Raw genomic sequence first — 27,208 nt, forward strand, 5'->3', positions numbered from 1 at the left:
GCTGGGAGCCTCAGGGGCACCTGCAACCTATCACCAAACCAGCCAGGAACCTGAGTGCCAGCCCACCCTGCCTGGGGCCTCGCCGTGGCCACGTGTCCCTACCTGTGAGGGGTGGAGGTAGGGCTCCGGTGAGGCCAGGTTGGTCTGCACAGAGACGCTTTTCTCGAGCAGGATCTGGGGGAAGGCGAGCCTCTCCAAGGCGCCCCTCTGCCAGTGCTTGCTCTCCTGCTGGGCCAGTGCCTCATCCTCACTGAAGGCACGCACCACGGGCCCCGGCATGGGCAGTGGCACGGCCCCGTCGCTCTCATAGCCCGAGCCGTCCTGCTGGGAGTCCCAGCTGCCCCTCTGCTTCAGGTGGAAGTGGGCCTGCTGTGCTTCCCAGGCCAGCCGCGCCTGAGCCAGGAAGGGCTCGGCTGTGCCCCGTGCCCCATCTGCCTCACCCGCCTTGCTCTCTGTGCGCTTCACTGGGGCCAGGCTGGGCCCACACGAGGGCCGTTCCTCAGCCAGGGGCTGCTCGCTGAGCAGGTCGCGGTCCCCAGGGCCATCAGCAGATGAGGTGCTGGGGGCATGACACAGAGACGGGTTCCTGCTCTTCCTCTTGCGTGTGCCTGGGGAGTAGCCCGTTGAGGACATGGTGTCCTGCTGGCTGGACCAGGACATGGCGTCGTCCTGGGCCTGGGGCAGTGGCGTGGGTGGTTGGGTGTGCCGCGGCTCAGGGCCCTGCATGCTGCTGTAGTCCCCAGACGTGACCCCCAGGCGTTGGTCCCGCAGTGGGCAGGGGCTGGGCTGCAAGGAGAGTGAGCCACCCCCGGGGTTGGGCGCATACTTGTGGCGTGGGCCTGAGCGCAGCTTGGGGCTTGAGCCAGCCTGCTCCACGTACACCAGCTGCCGCACGTACTCCTTGCCCGCGGGGCTGTACTCGAGGCTCAGGAAGCGCTCGGGGCACTTCTGCCTGGTGAGCACCAGCTGCTGGTAGGGTGAGGCGGAGGCCTGCTTGGGCGACTGTGGGAAGGGCGGCGGTTTGCGGCCCGGGGACCGCTGGGGCGAGCCGGCCTGGTAGCCCCCGCCAGCCTCGTACTGTACGTCCATGGGGGGCTCGTCGTAGATGGGGGCCTGGTACTCCACAGGGGGCTCCTCGTAGAGAGGGGGTTCATAGGCATAGCGTGGGGAGGAGGGCTGCGAGTCACCAGCAGGCTTGCGGGGCTGAGCCAGCAGTGGGGAGCAGCTCCCGAGATCAGCCCTCTTCAGGAAGGGCGACGGTCTCCGCTCAGGGAAGAAGACGGAACCGTCTGCATCAGGGGCAAATGTCTGCAGGCTGGGTGAGTGCTGCCCACCCGAGGGTCTGCGGGAGCGGCCCCCAGGCTGACTGTCCAGGGGGTAGCCGTTACCCTGCGGGGAGAGGAAGCTGGGCTCCCGGTCAGCAACTTTGATGAGCATGCGTTCCTTGGTGCCCGAGTTCCACCGGAGTGAGGAGGTCCTGAGGGGGACAGGCACAGGTTACCTGGGGGAAGTGGAAGTCTGGCCCCACTGCCAGCCTGGAGCCATTACCCACTCGCCCTGGCCTCATGGGCATTTGAAGTCAGGGCCCAGAAGGACTGGTCATTTCTCAGCATCCTCCTCACCCCCAAAATGAGACTGCAGGCTGTGGGGGCCTGGTACTTTCTAGAGGGCTCCCTGTAAACAACCTGTGCACCCTTCGTTGCTAGGGCCCTGACCCCAGGATGTAGCTGCCCTCTGTCCTGGGAGCTCCCCTCACACACCTCCTGACTCAGCCCTGCAGCCCTCCCCTCCAGGGGTCTCTCCTGACTAGGGAGCTTCCCCAAGGTCCCTGGCTGCTGCCCATCATGACACTACCTGCGAGGGCCTCTCTGTGTGTCTCTGCTCTGGTCCCAGCACAGCACCAGGCACACAACTATTTCTGTAATGGAGAACCCAGAGGCGGCCCTCCCAGAGGGAGGCCTCTCTCTCTATATGCATACTTCCCTGCAGGCCTCGCTCCTGGGCTCAGCACCTGCCCCTGCTCTTACTGCACAGTGGGGTGACGTGCCCCGTGCACCAGCATGTCAAGCCCTGTTTTCAACCACAGAGGCTCCTGTGAGATCCCAAAAGGCTGACTGACCCCCTGTGCCCTCTGCCCTCACAGTCAGCACTCTGCACCTGGATGGAGATGCCTGCTAAAGCCTGCATAACTCCCACAGTCCCTAGGGGTTATGGGGCTGAATCCTGGCCTCTCCACCCAGTGGGGGGCCATGCTGCATGTGTGGCCTCTTCTGAACCTCAATTGCTTGGTGACCACGAGTGACACTGCCCTGGGAAGCTGCTGGCAGGATGTGCAGACTCAGTGCCCACACTGTGCTCCGCCCACTCAAGGTCAGCACTTGGGGCCCATGGCTGCATCTGCAATGCCAGGGGTGGGACTTCAAGTCCAGGAGAGATGAGTGGGGCTCACCTGTGCCACTTCCACTCTCCCTCAAACAACTTCTGGCTGGTGTTAGGATTTTCTTTTCTTTTTGCTGAGGAAGATTTGCCCTGAGCTAACATCCATGCCACTCTCCCTCTATTTTTTAGTATGTGGGCCGCCAGCACAGCATGGCTGCTAACAGAGTGGTATAGGTCCATGCCTGGGAACTGAACCCCAGGCCGCTGAAGTGGAGCATGCTGAACTTAACCACTAGGCCACAAGGTCTGGCCCAGGATTTTCTTTTTGTATTTCATATTCAGCACACATGTTTAAGTGTCTGGGAGTCACAGCACTTCTTCAATCTGTGGCTGTGTAATTTTTGGAAACTCTTGACCATTACCTTTTCAAACATTACCTTTATCCCATTTCCTCTCTCCTCTCTTCTGGGATCAATTACAGTCCTTTTCACTATGTGCCATATGGTTTCATGCCATATTCTGTCTTTCCCATTCCCTGGACTTTCTACACTTCACAACAGATATTTTCTTCTCATCTACCTTACAATTTACTAATTTTGTATTCAGCTATGTTTAATCTGCTCTTACACTGATCTACTGAGTCCTTAGTTTTTGTTATTACATTTTCCAGTTCTAGAATAGATTTCCTATTTGCTCCACATCCTTGCCCATATTTGGTCAGTGTTCTAAATTTTTGTCTTCTAATAGATGTATAGTGGTATCTAACTGTTGTTTTAATTTGCATTTCCCTGATGACACATAATGTGGAGCATCTTTCATATGCTTATTTGCCATCTGTATATCTTCTTTGGTGAGGTATCTATTTAGGTTTTTAGCCTATTTTAAATAGATATTTAATTCTTTTTTTTTTTTTGACATTGTTTTTTAAAGCATTTTTAGGTTCACAGCAAAACTGCAAAGAAGGTACAGAGATTTCCCAGAAACCCCCTGCCCCTACTCATGCACAGCCTCCCCAGTTACCAACATCCGAATCAGAGTGGTACATCTGTTGCAACACCATAATCACCCAAGTCCTTAGTGTGCTTTATGGTTCACTCTTGGTGTTGTACATTCTGTGGGTTTGGATAAATGTATAATGACATGTATCCACCATTAAGATATTATACAGAGTATTAGTATTTTCATTCCTCTGTGGTCCTCCTATTCATCCCTTCTTCCCCCAACTGTCGGCAACCAATAATCTTTGTATTGTCTCCACAGAAGCCAAGCTAGTGAGCAGATCTTTGGCCTCCAAAGAAGCCACTGTGCAAAGGTTACAGTCTGTATGATTCCAGAACGTCATATAACTGGAATCATGCAGTATGTAACTTTTCAGATTAGCTTCTTTCACTCAGTCATATGCATTTAACGGTGCTCCTTTCATGGTTTGATAGCTTACTTCTTTTTAGCACTGAATATCATCCCACTGTCTGGATGGACCACAGCTTATTTATACATTCACCTACTGAAGGACGTCTTGGTTGCTTCCAGGTTTTGGCAATTATTAATAAAGCTGCTGTAAACATTTGCGTGCAGGTTTTTGTGTGGACGTAAGTTTTCACGTCCTTTGGGTAAGTACCAAGGAGCACAACAGCTGGATCCTACAGTAAGGGTATGTTTAATTTTATAGGAAACTGCCAAATTGTCTTCCAAAGTGGCTGTACATTTTGCATTCCCACCAGCAATGAATAAGAGTTCCTGTTGCTCCACATCCTCACCAGCATTTGGTGTTGTCAGTGTTCTAAATTTTTGTCTTCTAATTGGTGTATAGTGGTGTCTAACTGTTGTTTTAATTTGCATTTCCCTGATGACATATAATGTGGACCACCTTTCATATGCTTATTTGCCATTCGTATATCTTCTCTGGTGAGTTATCTCTTTAGGTCTTTAGCCTATTTTAAAATCAGGTTGTTTGTTTTCTCATTGTGGAGTTTTAAGAGTTCTCTGCATATTTTGAATAACAGTCCTTGAGTATCAGATATGTCTTTTGCAAATATTTTCTCACAGTCTGTGACTTGTCTCTCATGCTCTTGTCACTGTCCTTCACAGAGCAGAAGTTTCTAATTTTAATGAAATCCAGTTTATCAATTACTTCTCTCATGGATTGTGCTTTGATGTTGTACCTAAAAAGTCATCACCATACCCAAGGTCATCTATGTTTTCTCCTATGTTATCTTCTGGGAGTTAGTTTCGTGTTTTACATTTAGGTCTGTGATCCATTTTGAGGTAATTTTTGTGAAAAGTGTAAGGTCTGTGTCTAGATTCTTTTTTTTTTCACTTGTGCATGTCCAGCTGTTCCAGCACCATTTGTTGCAAAGACTGACTCTGCTCCATTGTATTGCCTTTGGTCCTCTGTCAAAGATCAGTTGACTATATTTATGGGGGTCTGTTTCTTGGCTCTCTATTCTATTCCATTGATTGATTTGTGTATTCTTTTGCCAACACCACACCGTCTTGACTATGGTAGCTTTATAGATCAGTTGACGATATTTATGGGGGTCTGCTTCTTGGCTCTCTACTCTATTCCATTGACTGATTTGTGTGTTCTTTGCCAACACCACACTGTCTTGACTATGGTAGCTTTATAGATCAGTTGACCATATTTATGGGGGTCTGCTTCTTGGCTCTCTACTCTATTCCATTGATTGATTTGTGTGTTCTTTGCCAACACCACACTGTCTTGACTATGGTAGCTTTATAGATCAGTTGACCATATTTATGGGGGTCTGCTTCTTGGCTCTCTACTCTATTCCATTGACTGATTTGTGTATTCTTTTGCCAACACCACACTGTCTTGACTATGGTAGCTTTATAGATCAGTTGACGATATTTATGGGGGTCTGTTTCTTGGCTCTCTACTCTATTCCATTGACTGATTTGTGTGTTCTTTGCCAACACCACACTGTCTTCACTGTGGTAGCTTTATAGCAAGTCTTCCAATCGTGTAGTAGTAGTCATCCAACTTTGCTCTCCTTGAATATTGTGTCAGCTATTCTGGGTCTTTTTCTTCTCCATATAAATTTTAGAATCAGTTTGTCAATATTTACAAAATAACTTGCTGGGATTTTGATTGAGATTGCATTGAATCTATAGATGAAGTTGGGAAGAACTGATATCTTGATAACATTGAGTCTTCCTATCCATCAACATGAAATATCTCTCCATTTATTTAGCAGTTCTTCTTTGATATTTTTCATCAGAGTTTTGTAGTTTTCCTCACAAAGATTTTGTAAGATTTATACCTAAGTATTTGACTTTTTTTGGTGCTAATGTAAATAGTATTGTTTTAATTTCAAATTCTTCTTGTTCATTGCCAGTATATAGGAAAGCAGTTGGCTTTTTTTTTTTTTTAAGATTTTATTTTTTCCTTTGTATCCCCAAAGCCCCCCAGTACATAGCTGTATACTCTTCGTTGTGGGTTCTTCTAGTTGTGGCATGTGGGACGCTGCCTCAGCACGGTTTGATGAGCAGTGCCATGTCCGCGCCCAGGATTCGAACCAACGAAACACTGGGCCGCCTGCAGCGGAGCGCGCAAACTTAACCACTCGGCCATGGGGTCAGCCCCAGCAGTTCTTTTGTGAATTCTTTAGGATTTTCTACATAGATGACCATGTAATCTGTGAACAAAGGCAGTTTTATTTTTTCATTCCCAATCTGTATACATTTTCTTTCTTTTTCTTGTCTTACTGCATTAGCAAGAACTTCCAGCATGATGTTGAAAAGTAGGGGTGAGAGGCGACATCCTTTCCTTACTCCTGATCTCACCAGGAAAGCTTTGAGCTTCTCACCACTATGTATGATTAGCTGTAGGGTTTTTGTAGATATTCTTTGTCAAGTTAAGGAAGTTCCTCTCTATTCCTAGTTCACTGAGAGTTTTTATCACGCACAGGCACTGGATTTTGTCAAATGCTTTTTCTGCATCTGTTGATATGATCATGGATTGTTCTTCTTTGGCTTGCTGATGTGATGGATTATATTGACTTTTGAGTGTTGAACAACACTTGTATACCTGGTATAAATCCCACTTGGTCATGGAGTCTAATTCCTTTTACACATTGTTGGATTTGACTTGCTAATATTTTGTTGAGGATTTTTGCATCTATATTCATGAGAAAGATGGGTCTGTAGTTTTCTTTTCTTGCAATGTCTTTGTCTGGTTTTGGGATTAGGGTAACGCTGACTTCACAGAATGAGTTAGAAAGTATTCCCCCTGCTTCTATCTTCTGAAAGAGATTGTAGAGAATTGGTATAATTTCTTCCATAAATGTTTGGCAGAATTCACCAGTGAACCTATCTGGGCCTGATGCTTTCTGTTTTTGAAGATGATTAATTGTTGATTCAATTTCTTTAACAGATATAGGCCTATTCAGATTGTTTATTTCTCTTGTGTGAGTTTTGGCAGATTATGTCTTTCAAGGAATTGGTTCATTTCACCTAGGTTATCAGATTTGTTTGCATAGAGTTGTTCATAGTGTTTCTTAATCATCTTTTTAATGTCCATAGGATTTGTAGTGATATCTCTTCTTTCATTTCTGACATTCATAATTTGTGTCCTCTTTCTTTTTTTTTTTCCTAGCCTGGCTAGACACTTATTGATTTTATCGAACATTTCTTAGAATCCACTTTTCATTTTCCTGATTTTCCCTATTGATTCCCTGTTTTCAATTGCATTTGATTCCTGCTCTAATTTTTATTTTTCTTCCGCTTACTTCAAATTTAATTTGCTCTTTTTTTTCTAGTTTCCTAGAATGAAAGCTTAGATGATTGATTTTAGATCTGTCTCCTTTTCCAGTATATGCATTCACTGCTATAAATTTCCCTCCAAGTACTGCTTTTCTTGGCTGCAACCCACCAATTTTGATAAGTTGTCTTTTCATTTTTATTTAGTTCAAAATATTTTAAAGTTTCTCTTGAGATTTCTTCTTTGACCCATGTGTTATTTAAAAGTGTGCTATTTAATCTCCAAGTATTTTGGGACTTTCCAGCTGTTATTTATTTTTAGTTTAATTCCATTGTGGTCTAAGAGCAGATATTGTATTTCCAGTCTTTTAAATTTGTTAACCTGTTTTTTCAGCCCAAAATGTGATCTTGGTAAAATTATTTGATTTTTAAAAACTACCATTTAATACCTTGTACATATGAATATTTATTAAAGTCTGTGTCTGATAACTCTAAAATACAGATCTCCCGTGGGTCTGTTTCTAATGTCTGTTTTTCTTTTTAATCAGTTCTGGTACTTTTAGACTGAAATCCTGGTAGCTGTGTATGGAAAGCTGTAGAGAGAATCTGAGGCCCCAGGTGCATTTTTGCTTCTGGCGGGCAGTTGGGGTGAGAGCAGATCACTTGAATCCCCTTGGGGACTGAGTTGACTGGAAGTAGGGTTTATGTTTGGGGGCTGGTCTACTTAAGGTTCACCCTGTTCCTAGGTGTAGCCCTTCAGGAGTTCAAGTGGAAACAGGGAATGTTAACTAGAGTCCCTCTTTGTGGTTCCTGAAAGCCAACATTTGGACCTCTAGCCCTGTGGAACCACCCAAAGGCCTGCTCGCCTTCTCAGCCTCTTGACTGTCATGAGGGAGAGGCAGCGTCACACGTGTGCTCAGCTGCACTGATCTCTGCACCTCGGCTCTCAAGTCCCCACTCCTCAGCAGATCTCTGATGAGTGCAGGATGATTTTGTCTATTTTGTTCTCGGTGTGCAGTTAATCTACCATGGCAGAATGTGGAAATCCCAAGCTTCTTAAGAAACAGTTGTGTAGCTTGGTCCGTCTGCCTCCGTCCTCTGATTATTGCTGGGCCTTTCTGGACAAGGCCACAAGTCCCAATTACTGGGAGTGGGTGAGACGGGATCTGAAGAATGAGGGTCAGTAATGTAAGACCAGGGTGCAAGTGAGAGGGCCCGTGCTGACTGTGTGGCAGCCTGTTCCAGTGTGCTGGGTTCATGGCCCACTCGGCGCAGCCAGGATCAAACCCTGCTGGTTGGCCATGATGTCCAGCAGCTTGGCCTTACCACCCCAAGGAGAGGTTGGACAGCAGCAAGGCTCTTAATACAGGCTCCCATTTCTGGGAACTCTGCTCGTGCTCCTGCTTGCTGGAGACTGCTCCAGGCCTGCCACACGCGGCCAGCCAGGCAGAGAAAGGTGGCAGTTAGTGTGCCAGGGCATGCAAACCCTGAAGACTGGCTTTGGAGTCCAAGACACCTGGGACTGAACTCCAGCCCGTCACTCCCCGGCAGCAGAGCTTGGGAAAATTACCTACCATTTCTGTCTCAGTGTCCTCATCGGTTCTCATGAGGATTATATAACATAGCGTGCATATGATAAAGTCCTTAGCTCAGTACTGACACACAGGAAACACTCCGCAAGTGTGACCCGTTATTTCTGCACATCTTTTCACCACTAAGCAGACAGTGACACAGCCTTCATGCCAGGCCCTCTGCATGGGCTGTGATGTAAAGAACGGTCCCTGCCTGCGGAAGCGCGCTGAGGGGTGTGGCCCAAGAAGGCACCTCACTGGCCTGTCAGTCGTGGGCCTTCAAGGTGCTGCTGGATGAGGAGGCTGGGAGGAGTGTCAGGCAGAGTCAAGAGCACATGAGAGGCCTGTGGGTCAGAGGACACATCTATTCCAGGACCCAAAAGTAGTTCCACCTAGTTAGGGCAGAGATGGGAGAGGATGAAACAGGAGGAAAGAAGACTTCTGGCCCTGCCCTCCACAGTAGAAGGTGTCCCTGGGCTGGGGGCAGAGGCCAGTGCTGCAGTACGTATGCGCGCCAAGCACCTCCACAGAAGTCTCTCATTCGATCCTCAAGACAGGCCTGAGGCCTGTGTGGGTACCTGAGTCGCAGGCTCCATATCACACATGGGGAAACAAGCCCTCAGGGGCCCAGAGATGGCGCTTGGTCATGGAGAGCAGGTGCCCCATGGACAGCCAGGTGGGGCCCACCCTTGGCAGGCATCCAGTGAGTCTTTTGGTCTGATGAGGCATCTCTTGTACCCTGTCCCTCTGGGCCTCACCCACCCACTTACTGTGCAGGCGGCTTCACCTCTCATCCCCAGGCTGGGCCCCATATTCCCACCTGACTCCACTGCTCTGCCCTTTTCTTGGGAGCCCTCCCCGAACCCTCACATCCAGTTTCTAGGTCTTGCTGTCTGCTTTTTGTCCAGAGTCTCTTAAGCTTGCCCTTCTGGGACAAGTGAGTGGCCCGATGACCCTGCTGTCTGCAGCTGCACTTTCCACGCTGTCCAACCTCCCTGGCCTACCTCGACCTCTGTCTCTTTACAGCTCCCCAAACCCAGGAAGCTTGTCTTCCTCATCCGTTCCTTAATTCCCCATCAACTCTGCCTGGACAGTGGTACCGAGGCACAGGGACACCACCCACCCCTAAATAAAATGGGATGATTGCCCAATACAGTTGTTCAGTGGACTCTGTCAAACCAGGAGGGAAGGAGGAAACAGGCTTCCTCTGCCTCTGGAGAGGCTGGAAGCCAGGCAGGCAGCGCAGAGGCAGGTGTGGAAGAGCAGGGATGGACGGCTCCACTCAGCCCAGGGCGTCTCTCCCATGGCCTGTTTTCCAAAGAACAGAGAGCCCTGCACAAAACCAAAGCCGGAGGAAGCCTGCTGTGCTGCCGCCTGTTCAGGGATGCACTGCTCTGTGTATGGACGCCTGGGAGGGGCAAGAGAGAACCAGACCTGACCCCAAGAGTTTCAGAGGAAAACCTCTGCACCAAAGCTCGTAAACACAACTCACAGAGGCATGCTCACGTGGAACAAGAAGAAACCAAACGTCTCAAGTCATGTTTGAAAAGCAACTTCAGCTACCTAGTTCTCTGACTGCCCTGCAAACCTCCAGGTCCACCGGGGCCCCCCCATGCCTGAGTTGGGCAGACTGTATGCCAGGCTGTGTCCCCACTGCTACCCTGCCCCATGGCCTCCAAAGCTGCCAGCCCCTGCCCTGCTCAGTGCACAGCCTTGGTGGACACCATGGGCTAGGCCTGGAGAGGCTCTTTCCCGCTTCCCCTCCTCCTCGTAGAGCCTGTCCACAGTGTCTGGGACGGGGAGTGTCTCTTCCCCAATCTGTCCACAAAAGTCAGCTTCCCTGTTCTTCCCACACTTTCTGGGTGAGCGTTACTCCTAAAACAACAACGTGTTGTTCTCATGTCCTGGGTGGCACCCAGGATGGTAGTGCTGGGGCAGCACTGGGCCACCAAAGACCAGGCGGGCATAAACACACTACAGGGTGCGATGGCCTTTGATGGGCAGCCTGCTAGAGCACCACCCAGTATGGGAAATGTCAAGTCTGGGGACATGCCCTGACCTGCCCAGCATGGAGAGTCCTGCCAGTCAGCCGCCCACACCTGGAGGCACGGGAGGCTATGAAGCATGCCCACTGTCACACAGCACGCCACTGGACCCAGTGTGGGATCAGTTTCCCTTCTACATCAACAAACCTACGTACCACCTCCCAGCTTCATTCTTAAACTGTCCGAGCAAACCACCAAAGGCCCCTCAGGTCTTCAAATTCTTCCCCAACACTGGTGTCACTCCTGTTGGTGTGCTGGGGGCACCCAGGCCACCCAGAGGCACAGCACCACACCTAGTTCCCCCACAGCTGGGGGAGCAGCTGCCTGCTCCAGCCTGGACACACGAGTTGACCGAGGGATGGCCCCTGCCCAGCCTGGCAGCTACTGCACCCCAGGGTCTTGAAGGTCATCCCCAGAACCTTCCAAAGTCCTGAAAAGCCAACCCAAGGCTGAGAGAGACCAAAGTCTGCTCCCTTTCCTACGATTAACACCAATCTTCCCGACTTCACCTGGGAAGTGCTCCCATGCATGGCCTGCAGCTCCCAGGGAGACCACATGCTGAAGACCCCCCCAGGACCTCACTCCTCCTCCAGGGACCGGGGCAGTGCCATGAGCTCCATGGCTCCCTAAACTGGGCAGTGACAAGGTTCTTCCAGAATCAAAAGCTGCCATATGAGCCTGGGGGACACTCTGGGAGGCTCTGCCCAGGACAGTGGCCCCAACAGCCTCTCCTCACATTCCACTGGACAGTGCAGGGCACTGTGTACCGTGCACATCCAGCTAGCTGCTGAGCCAGACTCTTCTCCACTTCACCCAGCAGCTGCCAAGAAAACCACCCTCGGGGCAGTAGACAGGGCCAAGCCTGAGACAGTGGGCTCTACCTGTAGTGAAGAAGTTGGCCGTCTGCATTGTAATCCCTGTAAATCTCATAGTCCTTCTCAAGGAACACTCCCGGTGGTGAAGAACTGAAATACAGCAAAATGAAAAACACGAATGTAAGTGCAATAATTTTAAAACACAGTACATTTAAAACAATATGATTTCACTTTTAAGAATGTGAGTGTGGCCCTTTCACTCTCTCACAAATGACCCCAGTGTCCTGGCTCCTGCCCACAAAGCTGTCCCTGTCACTTGATCAAACAGTTATTTCTTCTGCTGTAAGCCCACCTCCCTACAGTGCTTGGCACACGGCCTGGATGGAACGGACTGGAGACCCACCTGCCCTCTAGCAGAGACAGCCCCACTGTGGCCCCGTTCAGAGGTTGGGAGGCAGGCAAGGACACTGATGGCCTCATCCGGGATTTTAGGAGCTCGGATGACTGTAACTGGGGCTCCTATTCTAAATGCACAGTGAGGGGGTCAGTGAGACTCACAGCTTTGACCAGACATGACCAGACGACCCGAGAAGGACGCAGCACTAGAAATACCCCTTATGGGGACAGTAACCTTCTTAAAGGTGGGGGTTTGGAATACAACAGGCACTCAATATCTGGGAAATGAATAAGTGGGTGATTATCTCAGCAGATGTTCAAAGGCACGTGATAAAATTAACATCTATTTATGATTTCAAAAACTCTCAGTAACCCAGAAGTAGAGGAAAATTTACTTAAATTGATCAAGAATATCCCTAATAAACCCAAGGCCTTATGATATTCAGTAGTAAAAGGCTGAAAGCAACCCAGTAAAGTCAGGATAAGATCATCTACTCTCACTACCACTATGTAATAGTTTTGGAAATGCTAGTCAATGCAACAAGACGAGAAAAAGAAAAGTAAGAGATTTAAATACTTGAAAGAAAGAGATAAAACTATCCTTACCTGTCAACCTAGAAAAACTAAAAGAATCAACTGACAAACTATTAGAAGTATTAAGAGAGACTGGTAATGTAGTGTTCACTTCTGTAACACATAAAATCAATGGCCTTTCTGTGTTAGCAGTAACTGGACAGAAACAAAGTTCGCTTCATCATAGTGATAGCAACAAAAATAAAACAAAAGTCCTAGGCATAAATTAACAAGGAACATGTTGGCTCAACATGAAATAAAACATTTTATTTTTAATAATTCCTTTATATATCTTTCATTGAGGTATACATATATATTTAATATATAACAGAGAAACACATAATCTTGGATGAGAAAACTTGATAATTATAAAGATATAACTTCTCTTTAGTTAATAAATTTAATGTAATTCTAATAAAATTTCCAACAGGAAGGAATGTTTTTAGAACTTAGAATGTTTAAAAAGTTAACCCCAGGGGCTGGCCCCCTGGCCGAGTGGTTGAGTTCACGCGCTCCGCTGCAGGTGGCCCAGTGTTTCGTTGGTTCGAGTCCTGGGTGCGGACATGGCACTGCTCGTTGGGCCACGCTGAGGCAGCGTCCCGCATGCCACAACTGGAAGGACCCACAACGAAGAATATGCAGCTATGTACCGGGGGGCTTTGGGGAGAAAAAGGAAAAAAAAAATAAAATCTTTAAAAAAAAAAAAAGTTAACCCCAAAAATTAAACATAAGAATAACTAAGAAAAAATTCAGAAATGATAATGGGAGAGATTGTTTGTACCATCAGTTATAAACAATATTATAAAGCTACATAATTAAAACAATATGGCACCGGTAGAGGACTAGACAGATTATGGAATGCAATAGAAAGCCTAAATATTGACCCAAATATATGTAAGAATTTAGTAAATAAGAATTAAAAATTTCCTATTTAGCAAGTACACTGGAAAAAAATCATGTGTCTAGCAAAGGGAGCTCCTATCAGCTCACTGTTGTCCAACCTGAGAAAGAGAATGCAGCTGTGGAGATACCGCTGTGGTACTTTAAAGCTGATAGCAGACAGTACCAAGTGGGTTTTAAAGTTTTCTTCTTTGTAATTATATGTATTTTCTACAACTAATGTGCATTGCTTCTCTAATAAAAATGTCAATTTTTAAAAAAAAAGTTGAATAAATGAATGGCTAATGTTAACACTGACTGGTAGTCAATATCTTCAAAGATATAATTATGCTATAGAACAAAAAGCTGGAAATATGAAAAATGATATATGCAAACCCATCTATAAGATACCGATACTTCCATCTCTATCTACATCAGTCAGCGCATCCCTCCTCCTGCTTCTAACTGGCCACCAAAAGCCCTGCAAGCTGCGGGCACCCTGGTCATTGGTTACAGTTACGGCCACCACCCTGTATGCTCCCTGTGATCACTGTGGCTTTGCCACTGGTGCCCAGGCCAGGCTGAACCATGGTTCTTCTTTCTTCAAAGTCAGAGCCAATGCTGTCTTCCCACCACTGGGTTGTGACCTACACCTCAGCATCCTGGAGGCACCATGGACTCCTCTTGCTGGACTCAATGGCGTCACAGTTCCCTGGGCCCTTAGGGGCTCTGACGCTCCATTCCCCACTCCAGCCACCAGTGCCCAGGGCTGTCAACTCTCCTCCAGACTGCCGCTGACCAACCAAAGCACCAACTCCATGCTGAGTCTAGGCTGGGGGCAGGGATCAAAGCAGGTGAGGCAGATATATTTCTGCTCCTACAGAGCTCACATTCAGTGTGGAGTTCACCACGGAACGAACCAGAGCCTCAAGCCACTGTAGGACCCAGACAGGGAGCAGCCCTAGGGAGGGAGGCCGGGGACAGCTCTCTGAGAGGGCAGTTTCAGCAGAGAACGGGGGAAACAGGAGACTAGACAGAGGGACTGCAAGGGAGCCGAGTTTGGCACATCCCAGGAACAGAAGGGAGGCCCCTGTGCTGAGGCCCAGCGAACAGTGAGTGGGGGCGCAGAGGGGCCTGAGCCAGATCACACAAGGCCTTCTGGGCTGGCCACAATGGAAACCCTGCATTTCACTTTACGTCAGGAGTCAGCAAACTATAGCTTGTTGGCCAAGTCCAGCCTGCTGTCTGTTTTTGTGAGCTAAGAATCACTTTTATATTTTTAATTTTTTGTGTGTGAAAACTACAAGTGTCCATAAGTAACATGTTATTGGAACACAGTCCTGCTCACTCGTTTCCATGCTGTCTGTGGCTGCTTCTGCCTAACAGCAGACTTGAACAGCTGTGACAAGACCAGATGCAGCGCTCTCATCACCTTGCAACACTGCTCAGCACAGCGCAAAGTGCAGCGATACAGCCGTAACTCAACAGCGGCGAGCGCCACACGTAGCGCCACCCTGCAACATTTGATTATGTTTTTATTACCAGTGCATACTCATAAGGTTACAATAAAAAGAGAACAGTGGACCTTGAATGTTACACTTCTAAGGCATGGTGGAGTGTTGGCTGTATGTTGCTGCATCAGGCGGAAAGCACTGTGCCCATTATGCAGGGACACACAGCCTTGTTAAAAGAACACGTGTCAACATCACTAGACAAAGGACTCAGCACAATGTTCCCAACTTACGCAACAGTCAGAGAGAAGTTTAGACAGAAACAGAGACTCTCAAATGGAAATCTTATCATGGTAGAATTATTTCACAAAACGAAAATGACTCTTCTACCACGTAAGTTTCCAAGTGGCTGATTTGTTAGCCAAGCAGGAAACCTGTTCACTGGTGAGTCAATTAAATCGTGTTGATCGTAGCAGCTAAAATCTTGTGTCCAGGGAAAATAAACTTGCTAAAGACTATTAGCCTCTTGGCAAGAACAGTGGCTTAAAGAGCCGAGGACAATGAGAACGACACAAACACTCAAATGCCTCAAGTGTTTCCTGGGCTCTTGATGGTCAACAGATGTCACTGATAATGCTCAGATGTGTTATTTTATTCAAGGAGTCAATGCTGAGTTTGAAGTGACTGAGGAATCAGCATCTACCAATCACCCACATGGAACTCAATTCCACTCAATTACAGCTGAGATTATTTTCAAAGAAGTTGAGAAAACATACAATTCAGTATAACCTGAAGTGGAATCTGCTAAGATGTGTTACAAGTGATCATGCTACGAATGTATGTGGATCAGAAAAGGCTTAGTTAAAAATTTACAAAGCATGTGAAAACGTAAGGTGTTTAAAGGTTCTGGTTATTTAGTGTATTATTCACTTGCAGCTACTTTACAGCAAATATTTGAATCTACTATATGACAGAGTAATTGGAACAGCAGTGTTGACAGTGAACTTCATTAACTCTTGTGGATGTCGCCATCATCAGTTCCATGGGTTTTTGTCAGAAACAGAAGCTAAATACCCCACCCTGCCCTACCACACAGCAGCTGAACAGCTTGACAGTGGGAAAGCTTTATTCCAATTTTTTGAAAACTTGAGGCTGAGACTGAAATTTTCTGAATGAGAAAAACCCCTCTCAACCACTATTATCAAACAACGAATGTGGGGTTTTTTCCAAAGGCTTGATGATGTTTCTTTCTTTCTTTTTTTCCTGAGGAAGATTAGCCCTGAGCTAACGTCTGTTGTCAATCCTCCTCTTTTTGCTGAGGAAGACTGGCCCTAAGCTAACCTCCATGCCCATCTTCCTCTACTTTATATGTGGGATGCCTACCACAGCATGGCTTGACAAGCGGTGCCATGTCAGCACCCGGGATCCGAACCAGCAAACCCTGGGCAGCTGAAGTGGAACGTGTCAACTTAACCGCTGCTTAGCTGGATCCATTGATGATGTTTCTTAATGAATTCAACCTAAAATTCCAAGGCAAAACAGTGCTTAAATGAGAAACTTATACTGCACTCAAGTCATTTTGATGACAACTGATATCTGAGTCACAAGTAATACCAAGGTGCTTTATCTACTTCCCATGCTGTCAAAAATCAAAACAAGAAGTGAGATCTCCATTCCTACATAAATTTGCAGTAGATATATTTTCCAAGCTCAAACTACAGTTCCAGCAGGGTTTTTCAGACCTCAATGTAAGTGCAAGTGCAAAGGAAATTTCCACATTTCAAAATCCATTTGAGTGTGTAAATGAGGAGCACCCATCTAACCTTCAGTTAGAAGTGATGAATCTGCAACGTAATGACATGTGAAAAGGCAAAAATCAAGAGGGGAATCTAATGGAATTTGATAAACGCTTTCCAAGTGATGACTATGTGCAATCAAATTGACAAGCTCTTGGACTGATATCAGTATTTTTAGTACCTACATGTGTAAAAAGACATTTTCAAAGATGAAACATGTAAAATCTCATCACAAGCCATAACAGATGAACATCTGTACAGATTCTGATGACAGGGAAGGGCAACTCCCTTTGGTCCCGCTGAGGGGCCACACTGGCCTTCCTGCTGCCCCCTGAGCACACCAAGAGCCCTCCCTCCTCCGACTCAGCACCTGGTACGTCCTCTGCTGGAACAGCCTGCCCTCAGATCTGACACGGTCTGTCCTCACAGGATTCAGGTTCCTGCTGAAAACAAACTGTAACGAGGAGACAACTCAGTCAATCGCACCTGACCCAGAGTTGACACTGATGATGGAACTACTAACAAGGACCTTAAGAGTTATTAAAACTGTATTCTGTATGTTCAAAGGCTATAAAAAAAGACTGAACATGTTAAGTAGAGAAATGGAACAAATAAAAGACCCGGTCAAAGTTCTAGAGAGGAACACTGCAATGTCTGAAATGAAAAATACACTGGAAGGGGTTAATGGCAGAATAGGCATTACAGAAGAAAAGACTAGTGAATTTGAAAGTATAGCAATAGAAACTATCCAAAATGAAACACAGAGAAAACAAAGATTAAAAAGAAAGGAAGGAAGAAAAAGAAAATCAAGCAAAAGAAAATCCAAGAGCACTAGGGAGCTGTGGGACAACGTCAAGCGGCCTCACACACACGTGATCGGAGTCCTGATGGGAATGGACAAAGAATATTTGAAGAAAAGAATGACTGAAAATTTCCTAAACTTGATGAAAACTATAAAGGTATAGGTCCAAGAAGCTCAATTAACCCCAAGCACAAGAAACAGGAAGAAAACTACATCAAGGCAAATAGTGAACCAACTGCTTGAAATTAGCAATACAGAGAAAATCTCTTTTTTTTTTCCTTCAAAGATTGGCACCTGGGCTAACAACTGTTGCCAATCTCTTTTTTTTACCCTGCTTTATCTCCCCAAACCCCCCCCACCGTACACAGTTGCATATCCTAGTTGCACGTCCTTCTAGTTGTGGGATGTGGGATGCTGCCTCAATGTGGCCTGACGAGCAGTGCCATGTCCGCGCCCAGGATCCGAACCCTGGGCCGCCGCAGTGGAGTGCGTGAACCCAACCACTCGGCCACAGAGCCAGGCCCCAGAGAAAATCTTAAAAGAAGCAGAGTGAAAGGACACATCATACAGAGAAGTACAAAGTGAAGATGAAAGATTCTCATCAGAAATGATGCAAGCCAGAAGACAGCAGTGCTGCAAAATGGGAACACCTGTCCACTTAGAGTTCTAGACCCAGAAGAAACATATCTCAAAAACGAGATTGAAGTACTTCTTAAAAAACACAAGTTAAAGTCCTTACCAGCAGACGTGCATTACAAGCACTGTCCAGTGAAGTCTGCAAACAGAAGGAACGACACCAGACAGAAAGCTACACCAGAAAGGAAGAGCACTAGAAAAGGTAGCTATGCATGAATGTAAAAAACATTTTCCTTTTTTAAAAAAATGTAATTGGCTTCTTAAAGCAAAAACAACAACGTATCAAGAGGTCTATAACAGAAATAAAATCCATGACAGCAATAGGATGACGTCTGGGGAAAAGCTGGGTCCTTACATCACATGTGCAGTGTTGTAATGCTGCCTGGAGGTCGACTCTGATCCGTCGTCTATACTAGCAACCACAAAACCACCACTAAAACACAGCAGAGAATAAAAAACACAGCCCAGGGAAAAAGTGGAATAAGAAAACACTCAACCCGAAAGAATAAAAAAAGGGACAAAGGATAGAAAAAACAAAAAAATAAACGGCAAAATGAAAGATTTAAACTCAACTATAGAAATAATTGCATTAAATGTGAGTGGTCTAAACTTCCCAATTAAAAGGCAGAGACAGTCAGATTGGATAAAAAAGTAGGACTCAACAGTCTGCTGCCTACAAGAAAATCACAATAAAAACAAAGAAATAGGTTAAAAGTAAAAGGTTGGAAAAAGAGATACCATGCTAACAGTAATCAAAAGAAACCTGGAGTGCCTATACTAATGTAAGTAGATTTTGGAGCAAAGAATATTACTAGGAATTAAGAGGATCATTTCATAATGATAAAGGGATCAATTCACCAAGAAGACATAACAATTGTAAATGTTTAGGCACCTAACTACAGAGGAGCAAAATACTCGGGGGTATTTTACCTGTGAGAAATCCAAGCACAGGTCTGTACAAAGACTTTACATGAAAGTTCATAGCAGTTTTATTTCTAAGAGCCAAACCTGGAAGCAACTCAAATGCCCATCACGAGGAGGTAGGGCCACACAGTGGAATACTACTCAGCAGTGAAAAAGGGAATAAATTACTGACATATGTAAAAACTTGTCAAAATGTCACCAATTTCACCTCACTCTGGTAGGACTCTGATCCACACTCAGAGGAGCTCTGAGGAGGGCCCATGGTTGGGCCTCATGCCCACAATCTGCCCCTTCCTCACAGGAGTCTTCTCTGCTCAGTCTCATGGATTTGAAACGAGACTGAAGCTGGGCATTCAATACCACAAACTTTATTCAGTGGCCAAAGAAGGGAGAAGTGTGAACAAAGTTCACAGATCAGCTTCTCAGCTCCTGGGGTGACTAAGCAGCTGTTATAAGGGGTCGAGGTAATGAAGGGGTCGAGGTAATGAAGGGGAGGAATATGCAGAGTTATGTGGGGAAATGGGCAGGCTGTTCTGGGGAGCAAGGGTGCCACCTCTTTCTTTCCTTATTTGGTTGTGTCCCGCCGTTGCCATGGCAGCTGTAAACTGTCATGGCGTTGGGGGCGTGTGTTCTATAATATAGTGACGTATTACAGTGAGCGTATAGTGAGCTGTGGGGTCTGTGTGAGGTTAAGTCGGACTGCCATGTTGCCTTCGATGGGTTTTGACTGGTTTTGTTCAGCCATCTTCTCTTTCCTTTCTTTGTGGTTTCCTGCAAGCTAAAGAGAATGTGTTAGGCTTGTTTTGAGCAGGGCTGTGGTTAACATCTTATGGGGTCAGGGGCCAGGGTAACAAATACAATTATGTTGAGTGAAAGATGGCAAAAAAGAATACATACTGTTTGAGTCCATCTACATAAAATCCTATAAAATGCAATCTCATCTACAGATAGAAGGCAGATCAGTGGTATCTGGGAATGGGGGGTGGTACAGAGAGGGGCCGGGGGCCAAGGAGGGCCAAGGAGACTGTCAGGATGACGGAGACATGCATGGTTGTGATGTGGTGGTTTCATGGGTGCATACATGCACAAATATGGTGAGACGCTTTACACCTGGGTAGCATTGCCTGTTGATGTCCCCACCGAGAAGCAGGGAGGCAGGAAAAAACACTGAGCAGGACATGTTTTTCTCTTCTATATACTTTCCTCGACTACTTCAACGTTTTTTGTGAAAATTTATATCTTCATAATTGGGGGCGAGAAGAACAGTAAAGCTACCTTCAATTTGAAAACAAAACCCATATCTGCCTCACCCCAAAGCTCCCGCCCCTGGGAAGCAAAGCTGTGGGGGGTTGTTTCTGTCCCTTCAAAAACTGAACTGGAAATCCAAACAAAACCTACATCAAGGACCCACTGGGTGGACCTGCAGGACCCCAGAGTCCAGGGCCCGTCTGCCCCAACCACTCTCCATCCCAAGAAGCCCCACCAGTCAGTCCAGAGCTGCCCCGTGGGGGACACAGGCTATCCTTTGGTGGGGTAGGAGACAGGGCGACCTGGAAGGATGCGGGGCAGAGGGCAGGCAGGGGCCGGGCGCTGGAGTGGAGACGGCAGCAGAGAGCAGGCCTTGGTCTGGACCGAGAGTTCCTGGCGATTCGGCATTGTCCCCTGGGCAGAGGCCGAGTTCTACTGTGGCCTGAATGCTGCCTTTGTTGCCACTAGGCCGACCCTGCACAGGGTGCCCAGCCCAAAGGTCACATGGAAACTTGGACTCATGCAGCATCTGCTTGCTGCCTCCAGGGCGGACGGGACCTCCATGTGTGGGGTAGGGAGGGTGGAAGCAGCTGGCCACCCCCAGTCCAGTCCTGCCCAGGCCTGTCTGAGGTGCTCGTCCTGCAGGCTGCAGCCTGCTGCTCTGCTCTGCAGAGGAGCCGTCGTGGTTGGGGGCCTGTTTTCCCCCAACGGTTTTTCTGCATAAGAGGCAGAGCTTCTTCCCACCCTATGCCCCTCACAAACTGCAAGCCTGACAGCACCTGCACTTCCCTGTCTGGAATATCAGGCCGGAGGAGGGTGGGAGGGCCCTGCGAGGAGGCCCCAGCCAGGAAATGGGAAATGTGGAGACACACATGTGGGCCTCTGTCTCCCTCAGGGTTGGCTTCCTGCATGCCCTGCCTGACAGAGACCACAGGGGGCTGCCTGTGCTGCCCAGCTGGGAAGCGGGGTACCCCATTGCGTCCTGTTGGTTCCCACCAGGACAGGGCCAGCACAGACAGCAAATCCAGCCGGCATGTCCACATGCTAGACACTAAATTAGCTTCATTTTCCTTCTTGGTAATAATCAAAATTAAACAAACAAAAACAGATAAAACCAATGAAGTTAGAAGACAAGGGAGGCAAAGCTACAGACCCCACGGGGGAGACAGGCGCTCAGGAACTCTGCACGTTACGCACACACGCTGTCACAGGAAGGGAGAGGGAGCAGGACTCAGATCTGTCATGTAACTGACACCACCACAAGTGCCCGCCTACACTCCTGAACATGGAGGTTAAATGAACCCCTGTGGGGAAGGCATGAGAGTAACCATCCTGGAGAGGAGCAGGAAGTAATCGCTAAGGAGGAAAGTGCTTTAGAAAATCAACACATTTAATAGAGCTTTAGGAACATGTTAAGTTGAACAAATGGCAGTGTTGTTTTTGTAGGTTGAAACAAGGTTAAATATTACCGATTTCATATGGTTTGATCTGTTTATTAAGGGCACACGTGTAAGAAAAACCTCAATGAGAGAGATGGATGGGGCAGAGGTTTTTAGAATCACAGTAAATTAGTGAAAAAAAAAGACTAAAAAGCACACATTCTTTGTTTTCAACAAGACTAAAAATTTTTAATGATATCCTTGAATAAAAAAAGACATATAACATTTAAACTGTGGCAAAAGTGACACACACACACACACACCATGTCAACAGAGAAAGTGAAGAGGATCAGCAAGTGCTGCAGCACAGAACACCAGGAGCACACGCGGGGGGCATGGCGGGCCCAGGCCACGTGCCCAGCTTGGTGGGCTCCAAGTCTCCCACATTACAAGGGCTAAATGATAAATCCAGCACCATGATGCTCCTGGAGTCCTAACTAAAGCGAATAGGCAGCCACAGATGGGAAGTTAGGAAAACTCTATTACACCAACAAGTAACCCGGAAGAGAGGGTCTGGAGCAACCACGGTGCCTGCTGTGAAGGGGCTATGTGAGAGGAAGGTCGTCTCTGATGACAAAGAGCATTTCAATGCTGAAGACGTAACAAGACTAAATTGGACACATGAGTTAATGCTGGACAGAAACATGCAGTGCTACACCTGCACGGCAGAGAGGAGTCCTGTGGGGACTCAAGGCCCAGACTAGGACATGAAAAGGAAAAAGTAAGTAACTGATACAGTGGAATCAGTACATGAACATGGAATTTCATGCTCTTAAATGAGAACGCTATTTTTCAAGTGTCCGCAAAATATTTCCAAATTGGATCATCACCTATAGAACAAAAAAGCCCAATAAATTTTAAAAAGCGGGAATTTTAGACTCTATTCCTTGGACATAATATAATGATTAAAATAAATAACATAAGTTAAACAAACCCCATACTCTTGAAAATTAAAACAAAATTCTCCTAAGTAGAGCAGGGTCAGGAGCGGCCAAGTTGCTGAATGACCCCCGGGGGCAGGGCCGAGCAGAGCTGGCGCCCCAACCAGGGCCCCTTCTTGGGAAGCAGGGCTCAGATCTGCTCCAGGATGGAAGGTCAGCACTCAGAGACTTTGGAGGCAACTGGAGACCTGAAGACTGTGCCTCCCAGACCCAGGGCAGCCGGAGCCACCACGCTTGCTCACTGTGCAGGGGCCACAGGGAGCGGTCATGATTCTCCAGGCCAGAGCTCTGCCTCACCTGGGCACTCCCAGCCGCCCATGTGGTTCTCACAGCCCTTTCCAAAAGGTACCCAACACAAGCAGTCAAGTCCAACTGCACCCAGTCTGACTTGCATCCTAAACTGAGGCACCTTAACAGCTGTATGTGGGATGTTGTGTGTGAGAGCACATGCGTGTGCAGGCATGCGTGAACTGTGTATGTGCGTGTGTGTCCTGTGGCACAATCGCCAGGGAAAAGGATGGCTCTATTTGTGCAAACCTGGCATGCAGAGAGAAAACATCTCTGTAAGCTGTATGATAGCTGCTTCTCATTAAAACCAAGATTTTTAGCAGCTGATGCTCCGTTCTGTAAATTGTGTGAATTCTCTCAGCAGAATCGCTCTTACTTGCTGTGAACATAAGTGGTGGCTGATAATGAACCAGAGCAGTCCCAGGTGGAGGGCCAGCCCTGGGGAGGGGGGATGGGGCTGATGTTCTGGCCGACAAGTGCTGGACTCAGCTAACTCTCAAAAATGAGGGGAAAACGTGGTATATTTCCTGACCAAGACAACAAATTTACCATTAACAGATTTTTGCAGAGAAGAAAAGAACCATCTGAAGAAGAACAAGGTAAAAAGGAATCGTGAGCAAAGAAACATAAACTGTGGGCAAATCTACACAAGAGGCATCCAAACAAGAAGAAGTCATGCTGCAGGGGCCCTGCAGGGTGGGACAAGGGCAGAAACTGACTTCAGATTCCTGATAAGTCAAACACTTGTTGTTACTGCCCTCGAGTTGATTCCAACTCCTAGTGCCCCTGTGGACAGCAAAGAGGGTTGACCCCTGCTGGTCTTTCTGCACCATCCTCTTGCCTTCCATCCTATACCAGACAATGCTCAGCTCCTATTCACAGGGTTTCTATTTTTCGGAAGTGGGTAGACGGGTCCTTCTTCTTAGTCTGTCTGTCAGTCTGGAATCTCCACTGAAATTTGGTTCACCGTGGGTGACGATGCTGGTATGTGAAATCCTGGTGGCACAGCTTTCAGCATCACAGCAACACACAGCTGCCACAGACAATCGACAGACGGGTGGTGTGGTTCCCTCAGCAGGACACGAACCTGGGCCATGGTGTGAGAGTGCGGAATCTTAACCAGTAGACCCCCAAAGTCAAACATGCCATGAATATTTTAAGTATAATCAATGAATAAAAATCTCACAGAATAATAAGAGATATAATTTCCTGACCAGAGGAGGGGAAAATAAAACAAAACCCACTTAATCTAGTAGGAGGCAAAAAAATAAATAAAGAGAAAGGCAGCCCAATATCTCTCTATAATAGTAATAGCCAACAATAAGGTAACACAAAATCAGGAACTCTTCACACTAGCAAAAGAGAATGTAAAACAGCGGAGAATTAAAGACTGCAGACCTTGCGAGCACCCAGGAGGCAGTGTGAGCACATGGCCCAGCACTCACAGAGGATGAGCTAATGTGGCAGAGGGGTCAGCGCTCCGCAAAATGCAAGTCAATGGATCCAACGGAATTTCCCCTTGAATTTTCTGAGGAACTTGAACTCTAAAATATACACAATGGAATAAAAGTTCACAACTAGCCACGACTGTCTTAACCACAAAGAGGAGAAGGGAGACTTCCCCCCGCACATGTGACACCCACCATGGGCTCAGGTGGTGCTGACTAAGAACAGACGGACGGGCCTCAGGGCCCACAGCACAGGCTCCTGTGTGGTGTGGGGGATCAAGTCAGCACGGGTGAAAAGCACACGCATTGCTGGGCAAAGGCGGGCAGTGTAGGAGGTGAAAGGTGGAGCCCTCCTGGCCCTATACAATGGTGGCTCCAGACAGACTGAGCCTCAATGGCAAAAATAAAACTATAATGTTAACACAAGACATGTAAGAGAATATACTTGGGCCTAGGCCAAGGAAGAACTTTTAAACAAAACATTAAAAATATAAACCACAAGGCAAAAATGCCCATAAACTTAGCTGCATCAAAATCAAGGACACCAGGGACCAACCAGTTAGCAGGCAGGTGGCAGAGAAGGAGAAGATACACATGATGTCTGAAACGAACAAGGAACTGACATCTGGAATTTACCAGGAACTCCTGCAAACTTATACAGAAAGTGAGCCAACCACTCCAGTAGAAAAATATAAGCAGGCAATTCACATAAGAAAAAACTCAAAAGGCTGCCAAGCTTGGGAGAGACAGTCAAAATCAAGGGCAAACAAGGAATGAACATTAAAGCGAGGACTGACTGGATTGGCTGGGTAAAGCCCAGCGCTGGGGGCTGCCCTGCTGACCTCTCATGGGGCAGCACAAAGGCCAGGACACCCGACCCAGGCCCCCAGAGGGGCAGGGCTGTCCCGCTGGTGAGAGGTTAACGCCAAGTGCACGGAACTGCAGGGACGCAGCCTAAGAACAGCCTCCCACCACCAAGAAGGTGTGCAGCCTCCAGACCACCTTTCATAAGAACACACTCCCACAGCAAGACACACCTTAGACAATGGCGTGGGAGTGGTGTGCGCACAGACAACGGACAAAAGGTAACCACGAAAAGATGATAAACTACGTCCTTTTGCTGCATCAGTGATCTCAGTAAATACACAGTGGCCCTCCATACCTGCAGATTCTGCATCTGCAGATTCAAGCAATTGTAGATGGAAAACACAGTACACGATTGCAACCATCCTGCCCAACCAGAGACAGGTGTTCAGAAAGGATGAGAAATAAACCGAACAGCCATTCATTATTATAAGAAACATACCCAAAGTATAAGGACAAGGACTATAGTTAGTGCAAAGACATCAAGAGGGAAATACTAACCAAAGAGAGACAGCAGTGCTATGTTAACGTCATAGAAAGTGGACTTCAAGGCAAAAACACCATGAGGGGTAGTAAGCATTACTACATAATGGCAGAAGGAAACAGCACCAGGAAAACAAGCATTCTAAACGTATGTGCAACCAAACCACAGCTTCAACACAGAGGGAGCAGCACAGGTGGACTGACAGGAGAAACAGACAGATTCCACCATTCCAGTGGAGACACCACCTCTCGGAATTGCTAGATCAGGCAGACCAAAACTTAGTAAGAAACTCAATGAATACAACAGCAGATTTGACCTCATGAACATACAGAGAACCCTAGATTTAATTAACAGAGAATAGAAATTACTTCTGAAGTAGTCATAAAATCATTTACAAAAATTCAGGATTTAGGCCACAAAGCAAGTCTCAAAAAAAAAAAAAAAAAAAAAAAATCAGGGCCAGCCCCATGAGTGAGTGGTTAGGTTCGCACACTCTGCTTTGGAGGCCAGGGTTGGCTGGTTCGGACCCTGGGCACTTACCTAACACAGCTCATCAAGCCATGCTGTGGCGGCATTCCACAGAAAAGAACTAGAAGGACTTACAACTAGGATATACAGCTATGTGCTGGGGCTTTGAGGAGAAAAAAAAAGAGTAAGACTGGCAACAGAAGTTAGCTCAGGGCCAATCTTCCTAAAAAAAAAATCATGCTTTCTGACCAAAATGAAATTAAGTTGGCGATCAAGAACAAGAATGAAAAATAACCTACAGTTTTGGAAATTAAGACATTTCTTAGTTATAAATGAGTCAAAGAAGAAATCATAATTAAAATGAGAAACTACTTAAAATTGAACAACAATGAAAATTCTACATACCAAAAGTTGTGTAATAAAACTAAAACAGTATGTTGAGGGGCTGGCCCGGTGGCGCAGCGGTTAAGTTCGCACCTTCTGCTTTGGCGGCCCAGGGTTTGCCGCTTCGGATCCTAGGTGCAGACAAGGCCACTGCTTGGCAAGCCGTGCTGTGGTAGGCGTCCCACGTATAAAGTAGAGGAAGAAGAGCATGGATGTTAGCTCAGGGCCAGTCTTCCTCAGCAAAAAGAGGAGGATTGGCAGCAGATGTTGGCTCAGACTGCATCATGTTCACCACCAAAAGTCTAGTTTCTCAAAGTTCATCTTAGAAGAAACAGTGAAAACGCATGTGTTAAGTTTCCAACACAAAAGGTTAGAAAAGGAATGAGAAAATAAAGTCATATAAAGAAAAGAGCAAAGATACAAGAGAGGCTCACTAAAGCCAAATGTTGGTCTTTGAAAAGACATAGAATGCCACAGAAAATCCCTTACAAAACTGACCGGGTGAACGAGCACATGCAACTGTAGGGTGAGGAGTAGGTTACACAGGGGGAGAGTATCTCAAAAGACAAAGAACACTGCACAGAGCTTTACACCAGTACATTTGTAAACTTAGATAAATGGACCATTTAGTAAAAACATATTTTATAAAATTGGATTT

General features: G+C 46.8%; 1 protein-coding gene across 8 annotated transcripts in view; it reads right to left on the reverse strand.

Moving 5' to 3' along the window:
- Window positions 1-27,208, reverse strand: part of ARHGAP39 (Rho GTPase activating protein 39) — a 125,015-nt gene that overhangs the window by 19,274 nt on the left and 78,533 nt on the right. For all 8 annotated transcript variants that reach the window (XM_023649237.2, XM_023649236.2, XM_070222622.1 and 5 more), the window contains exons 4-5: window positions 11,596-11,679; window positions 103-1,477 (exon numbers count right to left, since the gene is read on the reverse strand). In XM_023649237.2, the coding sequence (XP_023505005.1) occupies window positions 103-1,477; window positions 11,596-11,679 (1,459 nt within the window). The remainder of the gene's footprint in view (window positions 1-102; window positions 1,478-11,595; window positions 11,680-27,208) is intronic.

This window comes from Equus caballus, chromosome 9 (genome assembly GCF_041296265.1).
Source record: "Equus caballus isolate H_3958 breed thoroughbred chromosome 9, TB-T2T, whole genome shotgun sequence".
Taxonomy (NCBI): domain Eukaryota; kingdom Metazoa; phylum Chordata; class Mammalia; order Perissodactyla; family Equidae; genus Equus; species Equus caballus.